This window comes from Argiope bruennichi, chromosome 5 (genome assembly GCF_947563725.1).
Source record: "Argiope bruennichi chromosome 5, qqArgBrue1.1, whole genome shotgun sequence".
Taxonomy (NCBI): Eukaryota; Metazoa; Arthropoda; class Arachnida; order Araneae; family Araneidae; genus Argiope; species Argiope bruennichi.
In genome coordinates, this window is record NC_079155.1 from 32,192,677 (window position 1) to 32,212,915 (window position 20,239).

The 20,239-nt window shown below is 25.6% G+C and overlaps 1 protein-coding gene across 2 annotated transcripts; it reads right to left on the reverse strand.

The window, feature by feature from the left end:
• Positions 1 to 212: 212 nt before the first annotated feature.
• LOC129968535 (activin receptor type-1-like) lies at positions 213 to 20,222 on the reverse strand. 2 transcript variants are annotated; one of them, XM_056082522.1, is made up of 10 exons: positions 19,977 to 20,222; positions 14,701 to 14,792; positions 14,052 to 14,256; positions 13,750 to 13,964; positions 11,771 to 11,870; positions 8,909 to 9,279; positions 6,728 to 6,977; positions 5,425 to 5,555; positions 3,291 to 3,444; positions 213 to 1,775 (listed from the first exon to the last, which is right to left on the reverse strand). In XM_056082522.1, exons 1-9 carry the CDS (start codon positions 20,041 to 20,043, stop codon positions 3,310 to 3,312), a joined length of 1,566 nt encoding a protein of 521 aa, XP_055938497.1. In that variant the 5' UTR covers positions 20,044 to 20,222; the 3' UTR covers positions 213 to 1,775; positions 3,291 to 3,309. The 2 variants fall into 2 exon arrangements, with proteins under 2 accessions (XP_055938497.1, XP_055938498.1); XM_056082523.1 differs by having other exon boundaries at positions 213 to 1,778.
• Positions 20,223 to 20,239: the final 17 nt, after the last annotated feature.

A 20,239-nucleotide genomic window follows, 5' to 3' on the forward strand; every position in this document is an offset into this window, starting at 1 on the left:
TTATTTTATAACTCAGCAAAAGAGAAAGACTTGAGAGAATGAAGTGCACTGTTCCAATAATTATATGAAAATTATTTTTAAAGAGATCTTACACAAATACTTTACTTAACTTATACAAAACATTTATCTAAAATGCTTTTAATGTGTTGTGACTTATGGCACTTTACAAGCCTGATGACAGTTATCTGTCAGCGATTTAAGCCGAATGAGCATTTCTTGTTTTTTTAGTATCGTCAACTACAGCTAAGAATATGGCTTAGCTACTCACACGTCACAACCCTTTTTACGGGGCGGACTTCATTCATTCATCCACAGATCATAATTTAGACCTGAATCAGAAAATGATCACCTCTGAACCAGTAGTGGTATTACTCTCGACATGGAGGACTTTGTGACCAAGACATATTTATACATGCGATGGCCACCACACACACACGGAGTCTTCGGCCTGCAGGGTCGAACTAACATTCCAAGGGATGTGAATCCAACACCATACCATGTTTCTAGGGAATTCAGTTGAAAGCAACAGAGAGTATTTGGGCTAACATATTTGAGTATTTAGCATGGCATGCCTGTTGATAAATTTATATGTAACTAATTGTATTAAATTCATCTTGTATTAAGTATTGCTTCAACAAATGTAATAATTTCTTTATTTTAAGACTTAACATTAATTATTTTTTATCATAATAATAAGATAAGGTCTCAAGCATCACAAAAAAATAAATTCTATATTCAATTATACAAGAATTATGTTTTTGTGTACAGCTGACCATCTTGCCATCACTGAACGAAGCAGTATCGACAAATTATGTTATTCTAGGAGTTATTTATTCAGAAATGTAATACATACAATCTTTCTATTTAATGAATCTGATCATTATCATAAATATCAAAATTAATTTTACACCAAAAATTGTTATAAATACAAGATTATTTCACTATGTATGTTTTCTTTAATATTTCAGATCAATATGCTTGAGAGAGTTAATGTTTATGATAGGAATTTAATTAAAAGATTCAAAAATGGTACAGATAACACTTAAGAAAATTCGGATAATCTTTCTCTTAAATGGATGGCACTGCATTGAGATCTCTTGAGTATTTTAAAATTTGATCAAATTTCCATGCAAATTTAATTCACTGAACAGTCAGCTAACAGACACTTTGGCCTCAAGAATCTGTTTAAGTCATAAAATAATATCAACATGAAAGAACACAACAATATTAATACAAGAGGTGAAGATAGTCAAGATCTTTTGCAACACAGAAATTGTACAAAATATACAGCTGCAGATACAAATATATATACTGAAATAGCTGTTACATAAGCTCAAACATAAGCGGAGAAATTATTTCTCACTTCAGATTAAAATAAAATAAACAAATAGCTATTTAATTAACATATTTGGCAAATTATACTCATCAACTAAACAAAAACAGATAAGCTAACTGTAATTCATAAATATATGTATGGCAGTACAAACAAAAATATAGAATAAAAATGTTTTGGAAATCTGTCTTCTTCCATTCATTTTATTAAAATACTAAATTGTGTTCACAGATCTGAAAATTCAGTAGGGGAGTAATGTTTCTCTAACTCAAGATGAGGTCTCCACAAAAATCATGGTAGAGGATAAAATATTAAAATCACAGTATCAACGACTTCTGTTAAGATTTCCCTGAGGAAAGCTATAATATTTAAACACTTCAGGCTTGGCAGAGAATAAAATATGGTTGTTCACTTCAAAGAATTTTTGCAGCTCTTGAAGTTGCTGCTGAAAAATATGAAAATATTAAAGATAATATAATAGCACCTCATTCCAATATTATATAATTATATAGTTATAAGCAGATGAAAGACTAGACAAATTAAAATCTGTAATTAACTTGTACCTGGAAACATGAAGTCAAAATGACTCCATTGTTATTTTTCTTTTTATCTTTTGTAAACAGCATTGGAATTTATTTTGAAAACCCAATACATTCTGGAAATCATATAATTACCAAAAATATTATAAGAAAAACCTAAACAAGCTTTCAATGTGTATTTACTTTGTTTAGATATTACAGAATAACACTAATATTAATAACTGTAGAATTTAACAAGCAAAAATGAAGAATACAATATTTTAAAATATTATTTTAAGAATATTTCTTTATTCGTTTTCAATTATACAAATTTAAAAGCAGCAATATAAAACTGTAGATTCATAAAGCTGCATAATTCCATTTTTCCATGTCAACCATGACATCTTCCTCTTCTAAATCTACATCTGAATTTTTTTCACTTTCTTGTTCACTTCTTTCCCCCCCAGCCTCCCACGATAGCTTATAATTGTTTCTGCATCGCTAATATCTAAATCATGTTCCGATATTTTGTACTCTTCAAATCATTGCATTACAGTTTTACAAAAATCTGGATCACATGGCCAAATTTTTTTCCCCTGGAAGGTCCTCATTGATTTATTTATTTTTAAACAACAATATGTTATTTCAGACAAAGGAAGCAAATTGCAACTTGAAATACATAGAAATTGACTGGTGCATTACATATATTTTTTTCAATCTCAGTTTCAGAGACATGAAGGAATGACTCCATAAATAACAACAAAAGCTTTTAAAAAATATCTTGGTTATATGCACATGTTCATACTTAGAGTTTTGACAACATACTGCTAAAAGAACAACTTGAAGGTACTAAGGAAATGACTAGACTGAAGAACAAAAAACTGCATGATAATAGAGTTAATGAACAATGTGGAGTCACTTTGATTTCTGTCTCCAGTTACAGGTTAAATTCAAAATTAAAGGTGTAAATTCCTATGCAATGAATAAAAGAACGACACGAAATGGAACTTGCGGATTTATGATTTTATTTTTTGTTTCTATGTTCACATTTTCTTAAATAACAATTTCATTCTAAATTTTTAAAAAATTATACCTTTTACAGAAATGACTAGATTTTTTTAAACCTCAAGTCAAGGTGTTCTGAAATCTCGATACAAAATATGATGGCAAATAAGGTGTGAAACACAAAAAAACATGGAAAATAATTTAAATCAATGAATAGGCAGAAAGAGATAGAAAAACAACAACAACAACAACAACAAAAAGAAATATTAATCAAATATTGCTTCACGACTGTAAATTAAATAATGCTAGGAATAAAATATTTCTTCACATATTTCAAATCTAAAACAGAAAAAAGAAATCATACTTTATAATTTTAAGTGGCAATTTTTAGACTTTTATTTGTACAATAATAGAAGAGTTACACATATACTCACATGGACATAATCACAGATATCAATAATTTAAACGTATTCTGGGATCTGCTGCTGCTATTTTGGTCAAGGATTTCTTCACACGTAAAGATGTAAGACGAGCTGAAGGATTGTGATGCCAGCATTCTTTCATCAACTTGGTCATAGCAGACAAAGTCTGGAAAGGAAACAGTTTACGTAGAATGTACTTTTTAATTATATAAGCATAAAAAGATGTTGAGAATTCAGGAATTAATATTCAGCTATTTTTAAAAGAAAGAACCGTTATCAAAATATGTGTACTGTTTGGCTATAATAATTACATATTCATTTGCCATTCTATTTATAGAATATATATATATTCAAACATAAAATTCAAACCAGAAAGAATTATTTAAGAGCTCTCCATTTTCTATTTTTATATTTGTTATAGCAAATACATTTATTATATTTAAAAATAAGGATTTGCAAGCCTCATGGTTAAAGCATAAAACTTTTAAATGTTTCAAAAGAAAACTGATAACATTTTGAACTATGGATAAAGCAAAAATATTTAGCTCAATATGACAAACAATATTAAATGTTATTGATTTTTGTTGTTAGCAATATTGCAGAATTCAAATTGTTACCAGATTATATATATTATATTAAAATTTTAAAATTAAGTGTTCTTCATAACTTTGCTGCAATCAAATTCATCTTAATAACAATATACTAACAAAAAATTTTTATCATTTATAACAAGAAAACAATTTTTTAAAGAAAACATGAAAATAGTAATAAATTTCTATAAATATGATGGCTCTAATAGAGTGATTAAAAAATTATAATACACATGTAATATTATACTATAATAAACAGAATAATGATATAATTTTCTTAACTGCGACAATTTTTAAATTATATGTATATCAAATTTTAAAGAAGTTGCATCAATTCATAATTGTATTTTCAAAAATTATTTATTTTCATCTCCTCTGTAATATAATATTAATTGTTTACAAAATAGGCATAATTGTTTCAAAGAAAAAAAAATGTACATTTAGAATAACAGTTTCCTCTCAATCATTTTATTTCTTGATTACAATTATTTCAAAAAGTTTAAACTTAAGGATGTATTGTGCATAGAAAATGTCTATAGTTGTAATAAAACATTGAAAACCAAATAATGTATAACAATATTTATTTTTTTACTTGATAACTACAAATTGTATATATTTAAAAATAAAAACTGGATTTATCAAACTGTTAATTTTTTAATTCACATAAGGATCTAATAAATATGCATACATAATGGGCCACAGATCTTGCAAATTATGAAATAATAATAAATAAATAATGCTAAATTCCAAGCAATTATTTATGAAGCCAATTAATATCAGTATAAATTACAATTATAAAGAATATTTCATCATAAGCAGAATAATACTGAAGCAAACTTGCAAAGGAAAAAAATGAGTAATGATATTACTGACCTCAAATCTCAATATATTAGCTACAAAAAAATTCTTATTTCATTTATTTTTTTCTTAGAATAATATCATAGAAGCATTACCTTAAAACTCAAAATACACGTTAAGTTACATGTTAATACATATAATTTAATCTAAGCAGATGTATCTAAACTGTCAGTATGTACCTAAAAAGTAAGAAAACTTACAAAGTATTATTAAAGCAGAAAAATTATTTTTTGCATTTGTATGTTTTATTTAAAAAAATAATTAAAAAATTTTTTTTAAGAAATGCTAAAAAAAAGGAAAATTTTTAAACAAATAAATTTATATCAATTTACATAATTAAATCTGCCAACAGAAACTTAAAAACCTGATTACAATCTTAAAAATTTGCCAGAATATCCTTGTTAAAATATTAACAATAAATATAAAAAAAGTCAATGTTTATTTTATTTTATTTTCAGAATTCCCAGCATTTACAATTCAAATAAAAATTATTAAAAGACAAGAAAAAGTTTATTTTTACTTGCCTTATTAAAGGAAAAAATTTACCACAAATGAGCAAAAAGTGCTGTACATATATTAATAGTAAATAAAAATGTTAATTGTTTAATTCTTATAATCTCAAAATTTCATAATTCTAATAAAATTTAACAAAAAGGAGAAGGGGGAAAAAAAGAAAAATAAATGGAAACTTCTAATACCATATCAGATGACCATCTGTTAGGAATAGCAGGTCTTTGTTGATCAACACAAACCACTTTCCTCATCTCTTCAAAACTAGGATCACTTGGCACACAATCATAGTAAGGTGGATGATAGTCTTCAGCAATTCCTGTAAAACAATGTTAAATTATTATTTTACATACATAATATATTCCATGCATTTGTCTTTTCATGGGGTGGGGGAAACAACAACAATTAATAATAGTAATTGGTAGTACTTGTATATTTGTTAAATTTCCTAACTGATACAAGTTAAAAGAATTAAAATATTGAATAATAAAGCAAATTGATTTAACGACAAAAAAATCATACTTTTGAGAAGATTATATGGAATAAGAATCTTTCCTTTAAACATTTAAACCAATTTTGATGAAATAACAATTGCAAATGTAATTTTTATTTTTAGATACTTCAGAATATCTACTAGTGAAAAAGTTCCAAAAATTGTAATAGATGTATCAAAAAGACAATGGAGAAAAATAAGAAAAGACGATTTATCTTTATTCTTTCATAAAAAAAAAAAAAAAAAAATCAAATATATAACTAATTCTTTGCAATTATCAATTTTCTGTTTGTTTGCTTGAAATTCATAAAGAATATACTGAAAGAATAATTTGATTTCCACTTAATGAATTTATTTAAGATTACAAAGGAATTAAGGAAGCATCAAAAATAATTACTGATTATTATTATTATTGCAAAAAGAAAAAATAACAATGTGTAAGATTTGCACCTGAAAGAATACCTGATTTAACAAGCCAAATAATGAATATAAAATCTGACAAATTAGAATTTTGGACTTGTAATTAAAGAACTTTATAATCTACCACTATTGTTATAGTAAATTAAATTTAGCCATTTCCCCTTTTTTATTAACACAGAAGCCAATACTTACTAATTAATGTACAGAATTTTGGTAAATTGTGGTATCTCATTTTTCATCTCATATTTTATTTCTAATAAATATATAATAATACTATAACAATTTTATTTTTAGTCAAAGAATTTGATATTGTATATCTCAATCTTCACCTTTTTATATGCCTCTCCCCAAGCTCCAGCTGTCAAGGAATTCAATGAAATAAAAATATTAGGCAATTTAAAGATTATTTTTCAGTTTCCAAAGAGAGAAGAAAATCTCTTTGTTGCATTACTATCTTAAGAGATAATAATTTCAAAATAAAAAAGGCGTTTAAAAATATTTTTCAAGTTATAAGTACTCAGAAAAACTAATAATTATGCTGAATATTAAATATTCAGCCTAATTTACTATTAACTCACCTCCTGTGAGGCAACGAAGGCAAACTTCCCATAGAATAAGTCCAAAAGCATACATATCTGCTCGTCGATAGGACTCAAATACAGAAACATTGAGTTTTTCTTCTAGAACTTCTGGGGCCATGTACCTTTTGGTTCCTACTCTGTAGTTTTCAGGCACATTGGTGCTCCCAGATGCTCGAGTATGTGTAACAGCAAGACCAAAATCTGCTATTACACAAGTTCCATTCAACTTCACTAAGATGTTTTTGGTCTAAAAATTAAGAAAATAAATAATACTGATTTATATTTTAAATCATTAATGCTTATATCTCCTTCTTCAATATTAGATTAAATATTGACATATTTATATTGTATGTCGAATTGGATTCAGTAAACGTTTTAGCAAGACATTTATAATTTTTGAAAATTTTTAGTAAATGTTTGTAAGCTTATTGAGAAATTTATCTATTTTTGTAAATATTATGAAAGCTAGGTGAAAAAATAATACTGTTAGGGAAAAAATATAAATTAAATTAAAGAATGCATCGTAGTAAATACATGATTTATATATTTATATTATACAATTTTGAGCATAGCAAAAACATTTTTTTTTTTTTTTTGCAGATTTTAGACATTGATGGAACAAATAGAATAAAAGGCATGACACACTTCTTACCATAGTTTCCACTGGCTGCAGATAGGAAATCTTATCTTAATTATCTGATTAAATATTAAAGGACACTTTTGCAAAAAAATGTATTTACATCAAATGAAGCCCTGTATTTTCATTATTACACATAGTAAGAAGTTTTTAGCTTTTCAATTTAACTTCATAAAGTGATTTATAAATCAAGATTGATAATAAAATTCTTAACCAGCATTAAGGCTATTGCAGAATTAAGTTATGCCTTAAACAGTAGCATAATGAGGTAAATAATACTTAAGAGTTCTTTTTTTTCAGTAAATGGCTTTAAACACAAATTAACAAACAATATGATTTTTATGCATTTTCCAGTAGGCACAAAAATGCAAACAATATTGTTGAAACATCATGATGTTATAAAGAAAAATACTGCATTGGTTTATTACAATATAGTATAAATTTTGTGCTAACAGGGTTCAAATTATTTCATATTGTCAGACAGAAATTTTATTAAAATGTATCTAAAGGTTTTATTAAAGGTAATATTAATATTTTAATTAAAATGTATCTAAAGGTTTCTAATCTCTCAAGATTCCTTCTACAGCCATAAAACATGTAGAATTGTGCACTACCAAATGAAGAGATAATGTCATGGTTAATAACTTTCTACACATTGCCATCATGGTTTTAACTACAGTAGCCATTATCAGGTTCTAAGAGATTTTCTCAAAAATCAATAATTCCAAATTTTCCAGAAAATTTAAATATGTTACTCCCGAAACAGATAAAGCAAATCATAATTAATTGATAAATTAAAAAGTTTAAAATTTAAACTCAGTTTTTATCTCTTTAATCTTGAGAAATTGAATTTATATTATAAATTTATATATTAGAAACTTAATGTTTTTTAACAATATATCTGTAAAAAAAATTACAAGAATATTTTATTGTAACAGCCTTTTATTTCAAAAATATCTCTCATAAATCCTTAAATTAAAAAAAAGAAAAATGTAAAGGACATTATAAATAAATAAAAACCATCATTTGAAATTTAATTATTTTTCTATCCAATCGAATTGTTAGTACTGATTCAAAAATAAATAAAAAACATCATTTGAAATTTAATTATCTTTCTATCCAATCGAATTGTTAGTACTGATTCAAATGCAAAATATACAATATTTTTTTCCACTGTGGTAGTTTTTTTTTTTTTTAAAGTCAGTTTGACATTCTGAGATTAAAATAAATAAATAATAATAATAAATAAAGTACTCAAGTTATAAGAAACTAAAACATGAGTGGAAAATGAAATTAAGAACTGAAAAAAATAGTGAAAATAAAATACTATAGAATATGAAATTTTTTGTTTGAAATTTTCACATTCATATTTTGTTTTGGGGGGTAGGGAGTAGCACAAGTTTAAAAAAAAAATGTCACTATATTTTAAAGGGATAACAAATATGCATCCTATTCAGATAAAAGAAGAATAACATAAAACATTAAAAGATACTATGCAACTAATTATACTATATAAAAACTCTATTATATTAAAAACTAACTTTTAAATCCCGATGAGCAATAGCAGGTTTTCCCTCTGTGCCAAACAACTCAGTATGAAGATGATTGATTCCTGAAGCTGCAGATAAAACAAGAATCATCATCTGCTGATGAGTAATTGTGTGTAGATTTAGATAATCATACAGTGAGCCTCGTTCATGGTAGTGAGTTATGAGCCACATTTGTGTGCAAGAATTGACAGATGTAACATCAGATCCCATAAAACCTAAGACATTTTCATGATAAACATTCATAGTGCTGTAAATCTCAGTTTCTCTTGCCCATGAGGCTTCATCTCGGGAGAAAAATATTTTAACAGCGACATTTTCTCCATGCCATACACCCCGCCAAACTTCTCCATAACGACCTTTACCTAAAATAAAAAATATGTATATTTAAATAAAAAAAGGCAAGATTGGTACTTAACAACAATATATACATAGGTAATTCTTAAAAATGGGTCTCAGTTTTTAAAAAAAAAATTAATATTTTTTTACATAAGGTAGCTTTGAGTAAAGAATAAATAAGTTGTCTTTTCTCCAAACTTAGGAAATTTATACAATAAATAATTATTCAAACAAATGAATTGATGAAAATTCTTAAACATAAGAATTAAATAATTAAAGAATTAAACTAATATTTTGTTCATTAAAAAAAAGTTATTTCCAAATATTTTTTTTTCTTATAAAAAATAATGGAAATGTCTATGGAATTTTATAATAAATGTTTTTACAATGCATATTTCAACTAGAACAATGCAATAAATATTTATTATAACAATGAATAGTACCAATTTTTCTATTTGTGTTGAAAATCATATAATAAACTAAATATTTATTTTATAAAAATATTCTTCTTCATCTATCTATTCAGTATTCAAATATTTAGTAATAAGGTGATAATTTAATTTTTATAATCAAAGAAAATGCTATTACTAGAAAATACTATATTAAATTACAAAACTAAAAATGACAAAGAAATACAATTTTTTTTTTTATAACACAGGTTCTAAATTTTATAAAACAATGTTAAAAGCATAAGATCATTCAAAATGTAGTACGAACTGAATTGATTTCTTATTTTGAATCTTTTTTGTGTCCAATTTTTAATTAAAAATAAGCTAGCATATAATTTATTCCCTAAAAGTCAAGTTTCTATTATTTCTCATGAATATATAGAGAATAAAATTATATATAAAAAATTATAAAAAGTATATTATTAATATATTTTATATAAAAATTATAAAGAAAAAAATATGGTAACTAAGAATTCTACAAGAACCAAACTTGAGTCTTGATTAAATCAGAAGAGTAATTGTAGAGGCTGTAATCATATAAAGAATTGAATTCTTTTGAAAACAAAAGGCATATTAGACAATTAAGAATTTTTTTTAAGGAAAATTCCTTTACCAGCTGATTTTTAAATAAAAACCTGGCCAAAGTTACAAATGGGTGGACTTGTTTGACAATACAAAATTTTGGTGGATAAACAGAATTATAGCAGATGCAGTTTTTAATACTGAACAGAATAGTGTATGCAAGTACTGGCATATGTTTGGTTTCATTTATATTAACACATTAAAATAATGAGATTAATTTCATCACAAAATTTTGATGAATAAGCAGAATGCAACTTTTAATACCAAGTAGCACAGTTCATTCCAACACTGGTACATATTTGGTTTAACTTATAATAATAAAACAATTATTTGAGTAAAAATTGCAAGAGGTATAGAACCTTCTAGTGCTAAACACAATGCTTTTAAAATTTCATCGATAAAATTAACCAACCAAATGCATTTTAAAAAAAGCTAAAATTCTAATAGAGTGATTATTTAATACAGTAGATTATGAAGGGCAGATTTGGTTGGATTGTTACAAACATTTATTCCCTTGTACATTTTTTTTAAATTAAGGCCTTTAGATGATTTTATTCATGTAACAAAATAATTTATACATATGTTTTACATAAAAATTCTAACAAAAAATGTTAAATCAAATTGCAGTAAATCAAGAATGCATAAGCACTTGCCAAGTTGGTCTATTTTTAGCAAAACGCAAAATATTGGATAATAAAAAGAAGGGAAAAATTGATGTTATTGAATTATAACTCATATAATATATAAAAAGTGTAAAAGAATGAAAGAAAATGTTTGAATGAGGAAAATAAATTCAGTGACATAATGAAGGCTTTCAGTATCATTTAGAGCAATGGTAGAAATAGTAATGTTTATAGACTGCTTCATTACAAACCTTTACTCGTTAATTTTAAATCCTGTACAAAGTTCGTAAACGGAAGATATCTTTATTTTATCTTAAATATGCTTCTATTTTTCTAAAATGCTAAACCTGCTTTAAATAAAAACTTATACTTTGACTATGAAATCTATTAATTTGATCATTTTTCTCCATGAAATAGAATCAATATTAAAGATAAGTACTTGAGATAGATAAAATTCTGAAATTTCTATAAACAATAATAAAGTATCCAAACAATTAATGGCACAAATATCAGAAAAAAGTAAAATATTAATTTTTAATTAATCATAAAACAATTTTAAATTATTTGCAGATATATTTTCCTGAAAAATATAAGATAATAATAATGTAATAAATTAGGATTTCCACAGAATAAAGTAGAAATCCTATTTTCAGCTAAAAGTATCTTGAGAATATGAAACATGCATAAAAAGAAAGAAAATTCTACAGTATATTGAAATACATGATATATTTAACAATATAAATATTTAAAATTTTCAGATACAAGAGAAAACTACAATGACAAGAAATTTAAATATAAATATATTAAAGTAATATTCAATAACATAAATATTTAAAACAAAACAAGATTCAGAACTTGCTTACCTATACACTCTGCAAGAGCTATCTGCCTTGCTAATGTCCGCTGTATAATCAGTGGTACACCAGATCCACTACCTGATGTAATAGAATGTTCAAATATTTCCTGGAAAAAAAAACAGATTATTAAACTGTAAGAGCACATATTTCTACTAAAAGCAATTTATATGCGTGTATCAACATTTAAACTAAGAAAAAAGATTGAGTGTTTTATTTGTTCAATGATATAGGATTTCCCTTTTTCTCTGTATGATTTTACACAGAGAAAATTTAATATTTTAAATATTTTTGATTTTTGAAGAGACAAATTTTACATTACAAGACTTCAGTTGTTTTCCATAACTTTCACAGCTATAGATATATTTAACTGCGCAATTACCTTATTTTTTGAGCAAAAATATTTGGAGCATTTAAACAATGTTATTTAAGTGCTATAATTGATTGGTGTAAATATATCATTTCTATTTTTATGAAGCTACAATTGGCTTCAATATGTAATTTCTATTCATAAACATAATATGATAAACATTACAGTTGCCAGTTATTTTAAAAGCTAAAAAGAGCATTTTTGCAGATATATATACATCCCATGAAATTCAGAATTTGACATCTTTTACATTTTATATTTATCACAAATTATGTTTCTCATGCAATATTTTGTGATGAATGAATAAATCAGATGGTTCCAATTACTTTTATATTTCCTAGATGTACTTAGTTACATATTAAATAAGTTTACATGTTAGCTGATATTTAAGGCAAAAATATCTGCAGCATCTAATTTGTAACTATTTATTCACTATAGCTTGCTTAAGTTTGTAATAAAATTTTTAAAAAATCATTAAAACTCTTTTTTTTTTTTTTTGCAGGCATTCTACCTAACATTTTTTGAAAAGTTGAATAGAGAAAGAGCCTGGATTACTAATGTAATTAGCTGCAAAATTTTCTATACATTTTCTTTCTGCATATAAATATTCAGTACAATACAATACAGTTACAATTTTTTTTTTTGTGTTCTAATTCCTTAATATTTTCCAATCTATTTCTTGATCTTTAATACTCACAGCTAAGAAAAAAAAAAATTAAACTTACTTAACTAAATTGAAGTCAATTTGCCTTAATAAATTAAGGTTATTAATAAGGTAGATAAACCAGTTGTTTGCTGAAGGTGATTAAAAAGAAACATAATTAATTAAAATAAACAGTAAGATAAAGTGGAAAGTTGAGAACATAAAAATAAAATAATTGATATAAAAGTTATGCAAAATGCATCACATCATAACAGCTGCAATATTAATTATAAGAACAAAATTCAGCAAATTTTATATAACCCTTGCTAAGATTTGAAATTTATTATTTTCCAATGAATCTGAAACAAGAATCTTTAATAAAAAAATAAAAAAAAATTTACATTAGATATAAAAACAGTTTAAGTCAAAGAAGAATTACTCCCACCCCAAAAGTATGATAATGCTTGTAAGGCTGACATATTAGTGGTAAATTGTGAACACATGATGAAAAAATAGACCAAAAGGCTACACTTAGCAGATTGTTAGACCTAAAAGCTACCAAATTTGAATCTTTTTTTTTTTTTTTGTTCAATAGATATTCACCATAAAAATTTTAATCCATTGTAATTATATAGTTAATAAAAAAAAATAAAAATCTGAATATTTTTCAAAAATTTTGGAGTGAATTAATGCATAAAAATAATTTTTACAATTAAAAAAATAAGCTTTTCAGCAATATAAAGCTTATTTCTAAGTATTTTTTTTCTTTCATTTTATTAATTTTCAAAATATTTTACATCATAATTTCAATAACTGGATTTATACTTATATGTACTTTATGACAGTAAAATGCATTTTTTTGTGTGCATCATAACTATCATATAAAATTTTTAAAATTAAATTCTGATTCTAATGATTCTCCTAAAAAAGTTCTTGCCTTTTGTAATACTTTCATTTTGTTGGCAGAATACATACTTTTAATGTACTATCACCAGCAGCTGTAGCTCGCAAATCATCGTGGTAAAAATGCTCCAAATCATTATGTCCTATTAATGATGCCATACGTCTTTTATGGCAGTATTTCATGAGGCCTAATATCATGCCAATAATGCCACAAAGACCAATTAAAACTATCAACCCTATGACCATATTGATCGTAAATCTATCTGTAGTTGGATCATTTTCTTCAGCTAGAAACAAACAAAAACAAAGATTTACAAAATTTATTTTAAGAATTTAGTTTGTTTGCTATTTAAGAATAAAGCTTATATACATACACAAAATGCGGGGAGTCAATATTGGAAAAGATCCATTATTACAAAAGTCTCCATGGCAGCAAATACCACTAAACTGAGGTCCATTCTTTTTATCAGATGCAAACGTATTAGTCTTACAAACAAAATGCTCTACATCTTTTTTATCCAAACAGCCCTTTTTGTGGGTATGATAGCCATGCACATCAACAACACTGTATGTGTAACACTGTGCAAAAGATTAAGAATTCAAACTTATCATAAAACATTAGAAAAGAGATTTATAATAATTATAACAATGAATATGTCCTTGCCAAATTCTGTGCATTTTCATTACATTTATAATAAAGAAACTAATTACTTCAAAGATTTAAGCAATGCTTTTGTATGATAAAAAAAATACCATTATAAAATGAATTATGATAAAAAGGAACTAAACTAAAATAAAAAATTAAAATCAATTTTTGACTGGTAGCTTTTTCTAAAAGCATCTATACAAAACGCATATAATACAAAAATCGTAGCATAAAAATAGTTTCTACATCCAATTTCATTATTAATTAATAATTTGATTTTATAAAATTTACTTTCTTAATTTATAGTAAGTTATAAATTTAAAACATTTGAACATATGTAACAAAGTTTATACAAGAAACATATAGTTGATATTTACCACCAAAGCATTGTCACATGATGCAGGTCTGTCACAATCACCATCACAGAAATAGCAGAAGTAACGAGAAGAATTCTTTGAAGTTATTCCTTCTATAAAAGTACAATTCAGATTTAAATAAGCACTAGAGGCACACAAATTTTTAATTCTTAACTTAATATGTCATAAAAAAAGAGTGACAATTTATAAAAGAGATAAGATAATACCAAAGAAAAATAAATTTCTTTATGAGTATATTGCATAACGCCAATCAGGGCAAAATAAAAGTCATTTTACAGATTACAATGCTCATAAAAGTATGCACATGAATGACTATGAAATTTCAGATAAATCTTTTAAATATAAAATGTCAATAATTTTACCTACTTGTCTAAAATTAAAGTCACATTATTTTCATTGCTTCAATTAAGATCTATTTATAGTATGCATGAACCTTTCTAATGGAGATTTCATAGCAGAATTAAAAACAAATATCCAGGTCATCTATCTTCTAAATTTTGCAATACTCTAACTACACTTTTTTTTATTTATCATGTTAACTACATAGATTATAAAACAAAACCCTTCTTTTTTAGCTTAGTGGAAGAAAACTCCGTAATATTTGATAAAATAATGAAAACAGTCAAAGTACTATATTGTTGGAAATTAGATCACATAAATAAACTAAAGAATTGCCTAAATTCAGGGAAAATTTACATAAATATTAATTTGGTGTAATTAAAAAGGCAAAAAATAACAGAAAGATATTCGAAACTGAAACTTACCTTTATTTACAATTTGAACAGTAATATCTTACATGAGTTTTGCGAATGCGATTCTTACAATTGTAGCATAACATATTAGTTTTGTTGTCATTACTTGATGGACAGAGCTTGCACCTTGCATGTTTGATATACATTGAAGTATTCTCAGCAAATCCCAATGGTACATTTTCCTTTTTATCACTATTTTTTATTAAGCTGTCACTTCTTGGTATGTGTGACCTTGCTTCAATATGTGGAAAAATGAGTGATTTTTAAAAGAAGTTGTCCTAAATTGTAAGATGTGAAAAAATTATCACATGTAATATTGTGCCCTGAATACCCATAAGTAAAATCACACACTACTCGCATTCCCTGCTTTTTCTTTGGCTTTGACTCTTGTTCTTTTCCAGTGTAAATTTGTGCTTTCAGTACATATGAAGTTTTTCTGTCACATAAAGTCCTTATTTAGATGGCTTACTTGGTATATATTGTTTGAAAGGACATCGACTACAAAATCCTACTCATTGTTCATCTATTGTAATATTTTCATTCAGATTATATAATTTTGGCAGAATTTCCATCCACTTTTCACAGATATCTCGCACTGCAACTAATTTATCTAAATTTCTTCTTTCTTGGCGTGTGTATTTATTATCAAAATGAATCATTCTTGATATGGTGCAAAATGCTTCAAGGGAATATATTTTTGTATCCCATAACCTTTTTGTTTATTATCGTCCTCAATTGTAGAATTGAATTCTACCTCAAATGCACTTTTTAAATCTGTTATTCTTGCCTTTGTATATCTTGTCACCCCTGGAGTAGTTTTTGTAATATTAACAGTTGTTGATTGAGAAGAATGTGAAGTCCACTTATTTCATGATTCTTGGACCAAATTCTTTCTTTATAGTTCATTTGTTGAATATCGGTATCAAAATCGTTGTCAGAACTTTCACTCACAATTTCATCATTTGCTTGATTTTCATACTTGGATACTTCTTTGCTGTCAGAAATTAAATTATTGGTTTAGCTAAATCAGTTTGACTCAAATTTGTGTGATTCGCCATTTTTTCTCTTGCATTCACAGGAACAATTCTTTTACAGTATATCAGAAAGTGAAATACAGCAGAAAAAAAGAAATGTACAAAAAGACCAAATGGCCCCTTTCAAATCGTATCAACTTTTTGACCTTGCTTCCGCTTTTTTGTCATGTGACAAAACACATACGACAATGAAACAGGTTTTGAAAATGGATAAATTAGAGAAAATATTGTTATTCTTTTCTTTTGAATTATTCCAAACAAAAGTGAAAATTTATAGGTAAAAATAAATGATTTTTTGCATTGGGCTCATATTGACCCGAACAATACATTAGGTATAAATTGAAAAATATTATTCCTTTGAAACAAAAATAAACATAAATCCTTCAAGGAGTACATATTTATATTATTTACCAAAGATGCCAAGAAGTTTCATGAAAATATTCTTGTACTGTATTTTTTAAGAACATACAAATTTTATTTTGGGTCATATAGACGCGAACAGAACAGAACAGCAGGGTTAAAAGGAAGATTTCTGATCTCTAAAAAACTTCTAATTAATGTCATATAGAAGATGTTTACTGTGAAAATGTTAAATTATTTAAGTGAAAGATTACTTTGTAAAGACCTTATTGGAGAAAAGTAAAATGGAAAATTAACTGAAAATATTGAGGTGTGTACAAAATCTTTAAAATACTATTGTAATGAAATGAGTTTCTTTAGCCAAAGATGATTGAGAAAAAAACCTTGGAGAAGTTAAGTTAAAGCTGAATTCATGCCAAAATATATAATTGGAACCAGGAGGACAATATAATGTATCTGTGGCATGCAAGTAGTTGATCAGATTTATTATAAAGAAATGGGATAAAGTTTCATTTTAGGAAGCCTGCTGCAAAATGAAATGCAGAATAGTATGAAGTTTCTAAAAAGGGAAGACTTGATTTGATTGCTGTTTGAATGTGATTTCCTTATTCCAGTTTTCTTTTTAACTGTTACTGTCCTCATATTTAATTGGCGTAATTTAAGACACATAAGTAGAATAATAAACCAATAATTGAATATTTTATCTATTCTTCTAGTTAGAATTAAAAAAAAAAAACTTTAAATTATGTAGAATAACTGAAAGCTGTGGGGTGAACCTTATAGACTTCCATGACAGGCATGTATACTATACAAAGTTCTGATTTAAGAAACACGCTTATTGACAGTACATTAAGTATATATACATACATTAGGTTAATGAGGCCCCAGATGGGATTGACACTTATTCTAAGTTTCAATTCCTACTACTTTATATTCCACATGTTTTGCTCAAATGTGTTCTTTAAATTGTAGCTATTGCTCTTCCATTAAATTTTTATTTAAAAACAGACAATCATTCAGATTGCAAGGGTATACTTTGCAAAAATACCTTTTGAATCCTTAACAAAGTAATTAATTAAGCTAGGATTCTATCTCCATTGACCATTAAATAATGAAGTTTAAATTTAAATCACCCATTACCAAATTCTGGAAAAAATATATTGCCAAATGCCAGTGCTCAGATTAAAAAAAAGGGGGAGGGGGGAGGGCAAAGTCCTAAGATTAAAAAAAAAAAAACTTTAGCTGAAATTTTAATTGCACAACTATAACTGCTTAATATACAAAATAATAACATTTTAAGTCAGTAATCTTTAAGAATTGCTAAAGATTATTTAATTTCTCAAGAGCATCTAAAACATATAATTTTTGCAATTAGCCTGATTTGCAAGAAATCTGAAGATAATTTTGCATTATCAAAGTAATAATACATGCAGACAAAATTCACTTTATTTTAATTATTCATTCATAACATTCAATGATTAATATATTATATATGAAAAATGAGCATATGATCTAAAAGATTACCACACTTAATGAAGGGGTGAAAGTCTTGATCAAGTAAATAGCCATATAATTATTTTTTAAAAATGACAATTTATTAAATAATCTTATAGTTCATTTGACTATAAAAAATAAATATTAAATTACCATAGTTCATATAAGCATTACAACAAATTCTGAAAAAAATTCTCTCACAAATTTTAAAAAGAAAATCAGCCATGCTACCTAATAATGGTTGAGACAATTTAATTTGATTTTTACTGGCATAAAATAAATAATTCTCTAATGGGATAAGCAGATGAATAATGCAGAATTTTGAATTCATCTAATAAGGCTATGACTAAAGAAAAGAATTTTAATATTCTTATTTATATGAAATTAATTTGCATAATTAGGATTTAAAAGTAATAGATACAGACAATTTTCGTAATACTAAATGATCTTAAACAGTAAGAATCAAATCCTTATAGATGCAGATTTGAAGTTCCAAGTCAAAGATTAAGGTCAGGATTCCTAACATAAATCTGTTTAAGCTCTGGATTTAATTCTGAAGATCTCCCTATAAAGTAAAATTTAAAGATCTTTATTAATTAGAAATTATTCCACATTAAATGTAAGTGGAATATATACTTTTCTTTTATTTCTTCTTTTATTTAAGATTTTTCTCATTTACTATGCTAATTGGTACGTTACTTTCAACCTCCAGAAAAAGGGAGGAGGGGGGGGGATCCTAACTCATCTTTGATATTTACGATAAAGATTATTGTTGTGATAGTGTTTTTAAATTCCTAGTTGTTACTTTTTTTAAAGTTTGATATTTATCACTTAAATTTAACAATATACTGATCGACATACATTACTTGAGACAAATGGATACTTTCTATTTATAAACATAAATAAATAATTAATTGTCAAAGAATTATCAGAAAGATTTTAACTAACCCCTGGTATTTATGATCAAAACTAAAAAAATTGTAGTAAAAAAAGGTTACAATCAGCAGAAGGCAACTTTGACAGTTACATAAAGTTAACATCATATGCAAGGCAAAATATATATTATTTAATTGCAAGATATATTTTTATATACAATATCATATTATATAAAATCTTGTTGCTGTTTGCAATATTTTTTTTTATTTACCTTCACAAAAATTTATCTTTATTCTTCAAAGCATTAGAGATTTTTTTAAAAATCTGTCTTGTAGTGTGGATTTCAAAAGTTAAATATTACTTATGAATTTTATCATGCTTTATATAGATTATACCAAAATCTTTTAAATTTGTGCCATTTAATCTGTTAAATTATTTTGGAATCTATATATATATATATATAAATATATAAATTCCACACAATAATGAAGATGATAAAATAAGTATCTTTGCCAAAATAAAATAATACTAAAATCCGCAAAAACGGTCCAATATGGTTTTCTTACAAAAGTAATTAAATCTGATTTGTTGTTGTTTTTTAATTATAAAAACCTGTGAAACACTATATAAATTTATATATTTATCGTTTCTTTTTTTAAAATTCGATAAAAAGAAAATACGAAGCGTACATATTTAAGACAATTCGAATAAATAATTTCTATCAAAAACCAATGTATTTAAAATAGAACTGACTACTTACGAACACGATTTAAAAACAAGACAACGAGAGAGAACAAAATTATTTGTTGAACCATCCTGCAAAACATTTTGTTTCTCTTGAATGGTCACAAATTTCTTTTCACTAAGTCAAGAACATGTTTAAAATCTTCACATAATAAAAATATAATTTCTTCTTCATGTTCAACAAAAGCAGTCATGTGTTTGGATAAAAAAGCACTTAAACACAAATAATTCTTTCTGTAGTCTACTTGATTATGCTTTCATGTTCTTGAATATGAAAAT

Coding starts and splice junctions, on each gene's coding strand:
- LOC129968535 (XM_056082522.1), bottom strand. CDS start 20,043: ATGTTTTGCAGGATGGTTCAACAAATAATTTTGTTCTCTCTCGTTGTC. Junction 13,965..14,051: donor ATTGACTCCCCGCATTTTGT/GTATGTATATAA, acceptor GTTTGTTTCTAG/CTGAAGAAAATGATCCAACT. Junction 9,280..11,770: donor AGCTCTTGCAGAGTGTATAG/GTAAGCAAGTTC, acceptor TTTTTATTTTAG/GTAAAGGTCGTTATGGAGAA.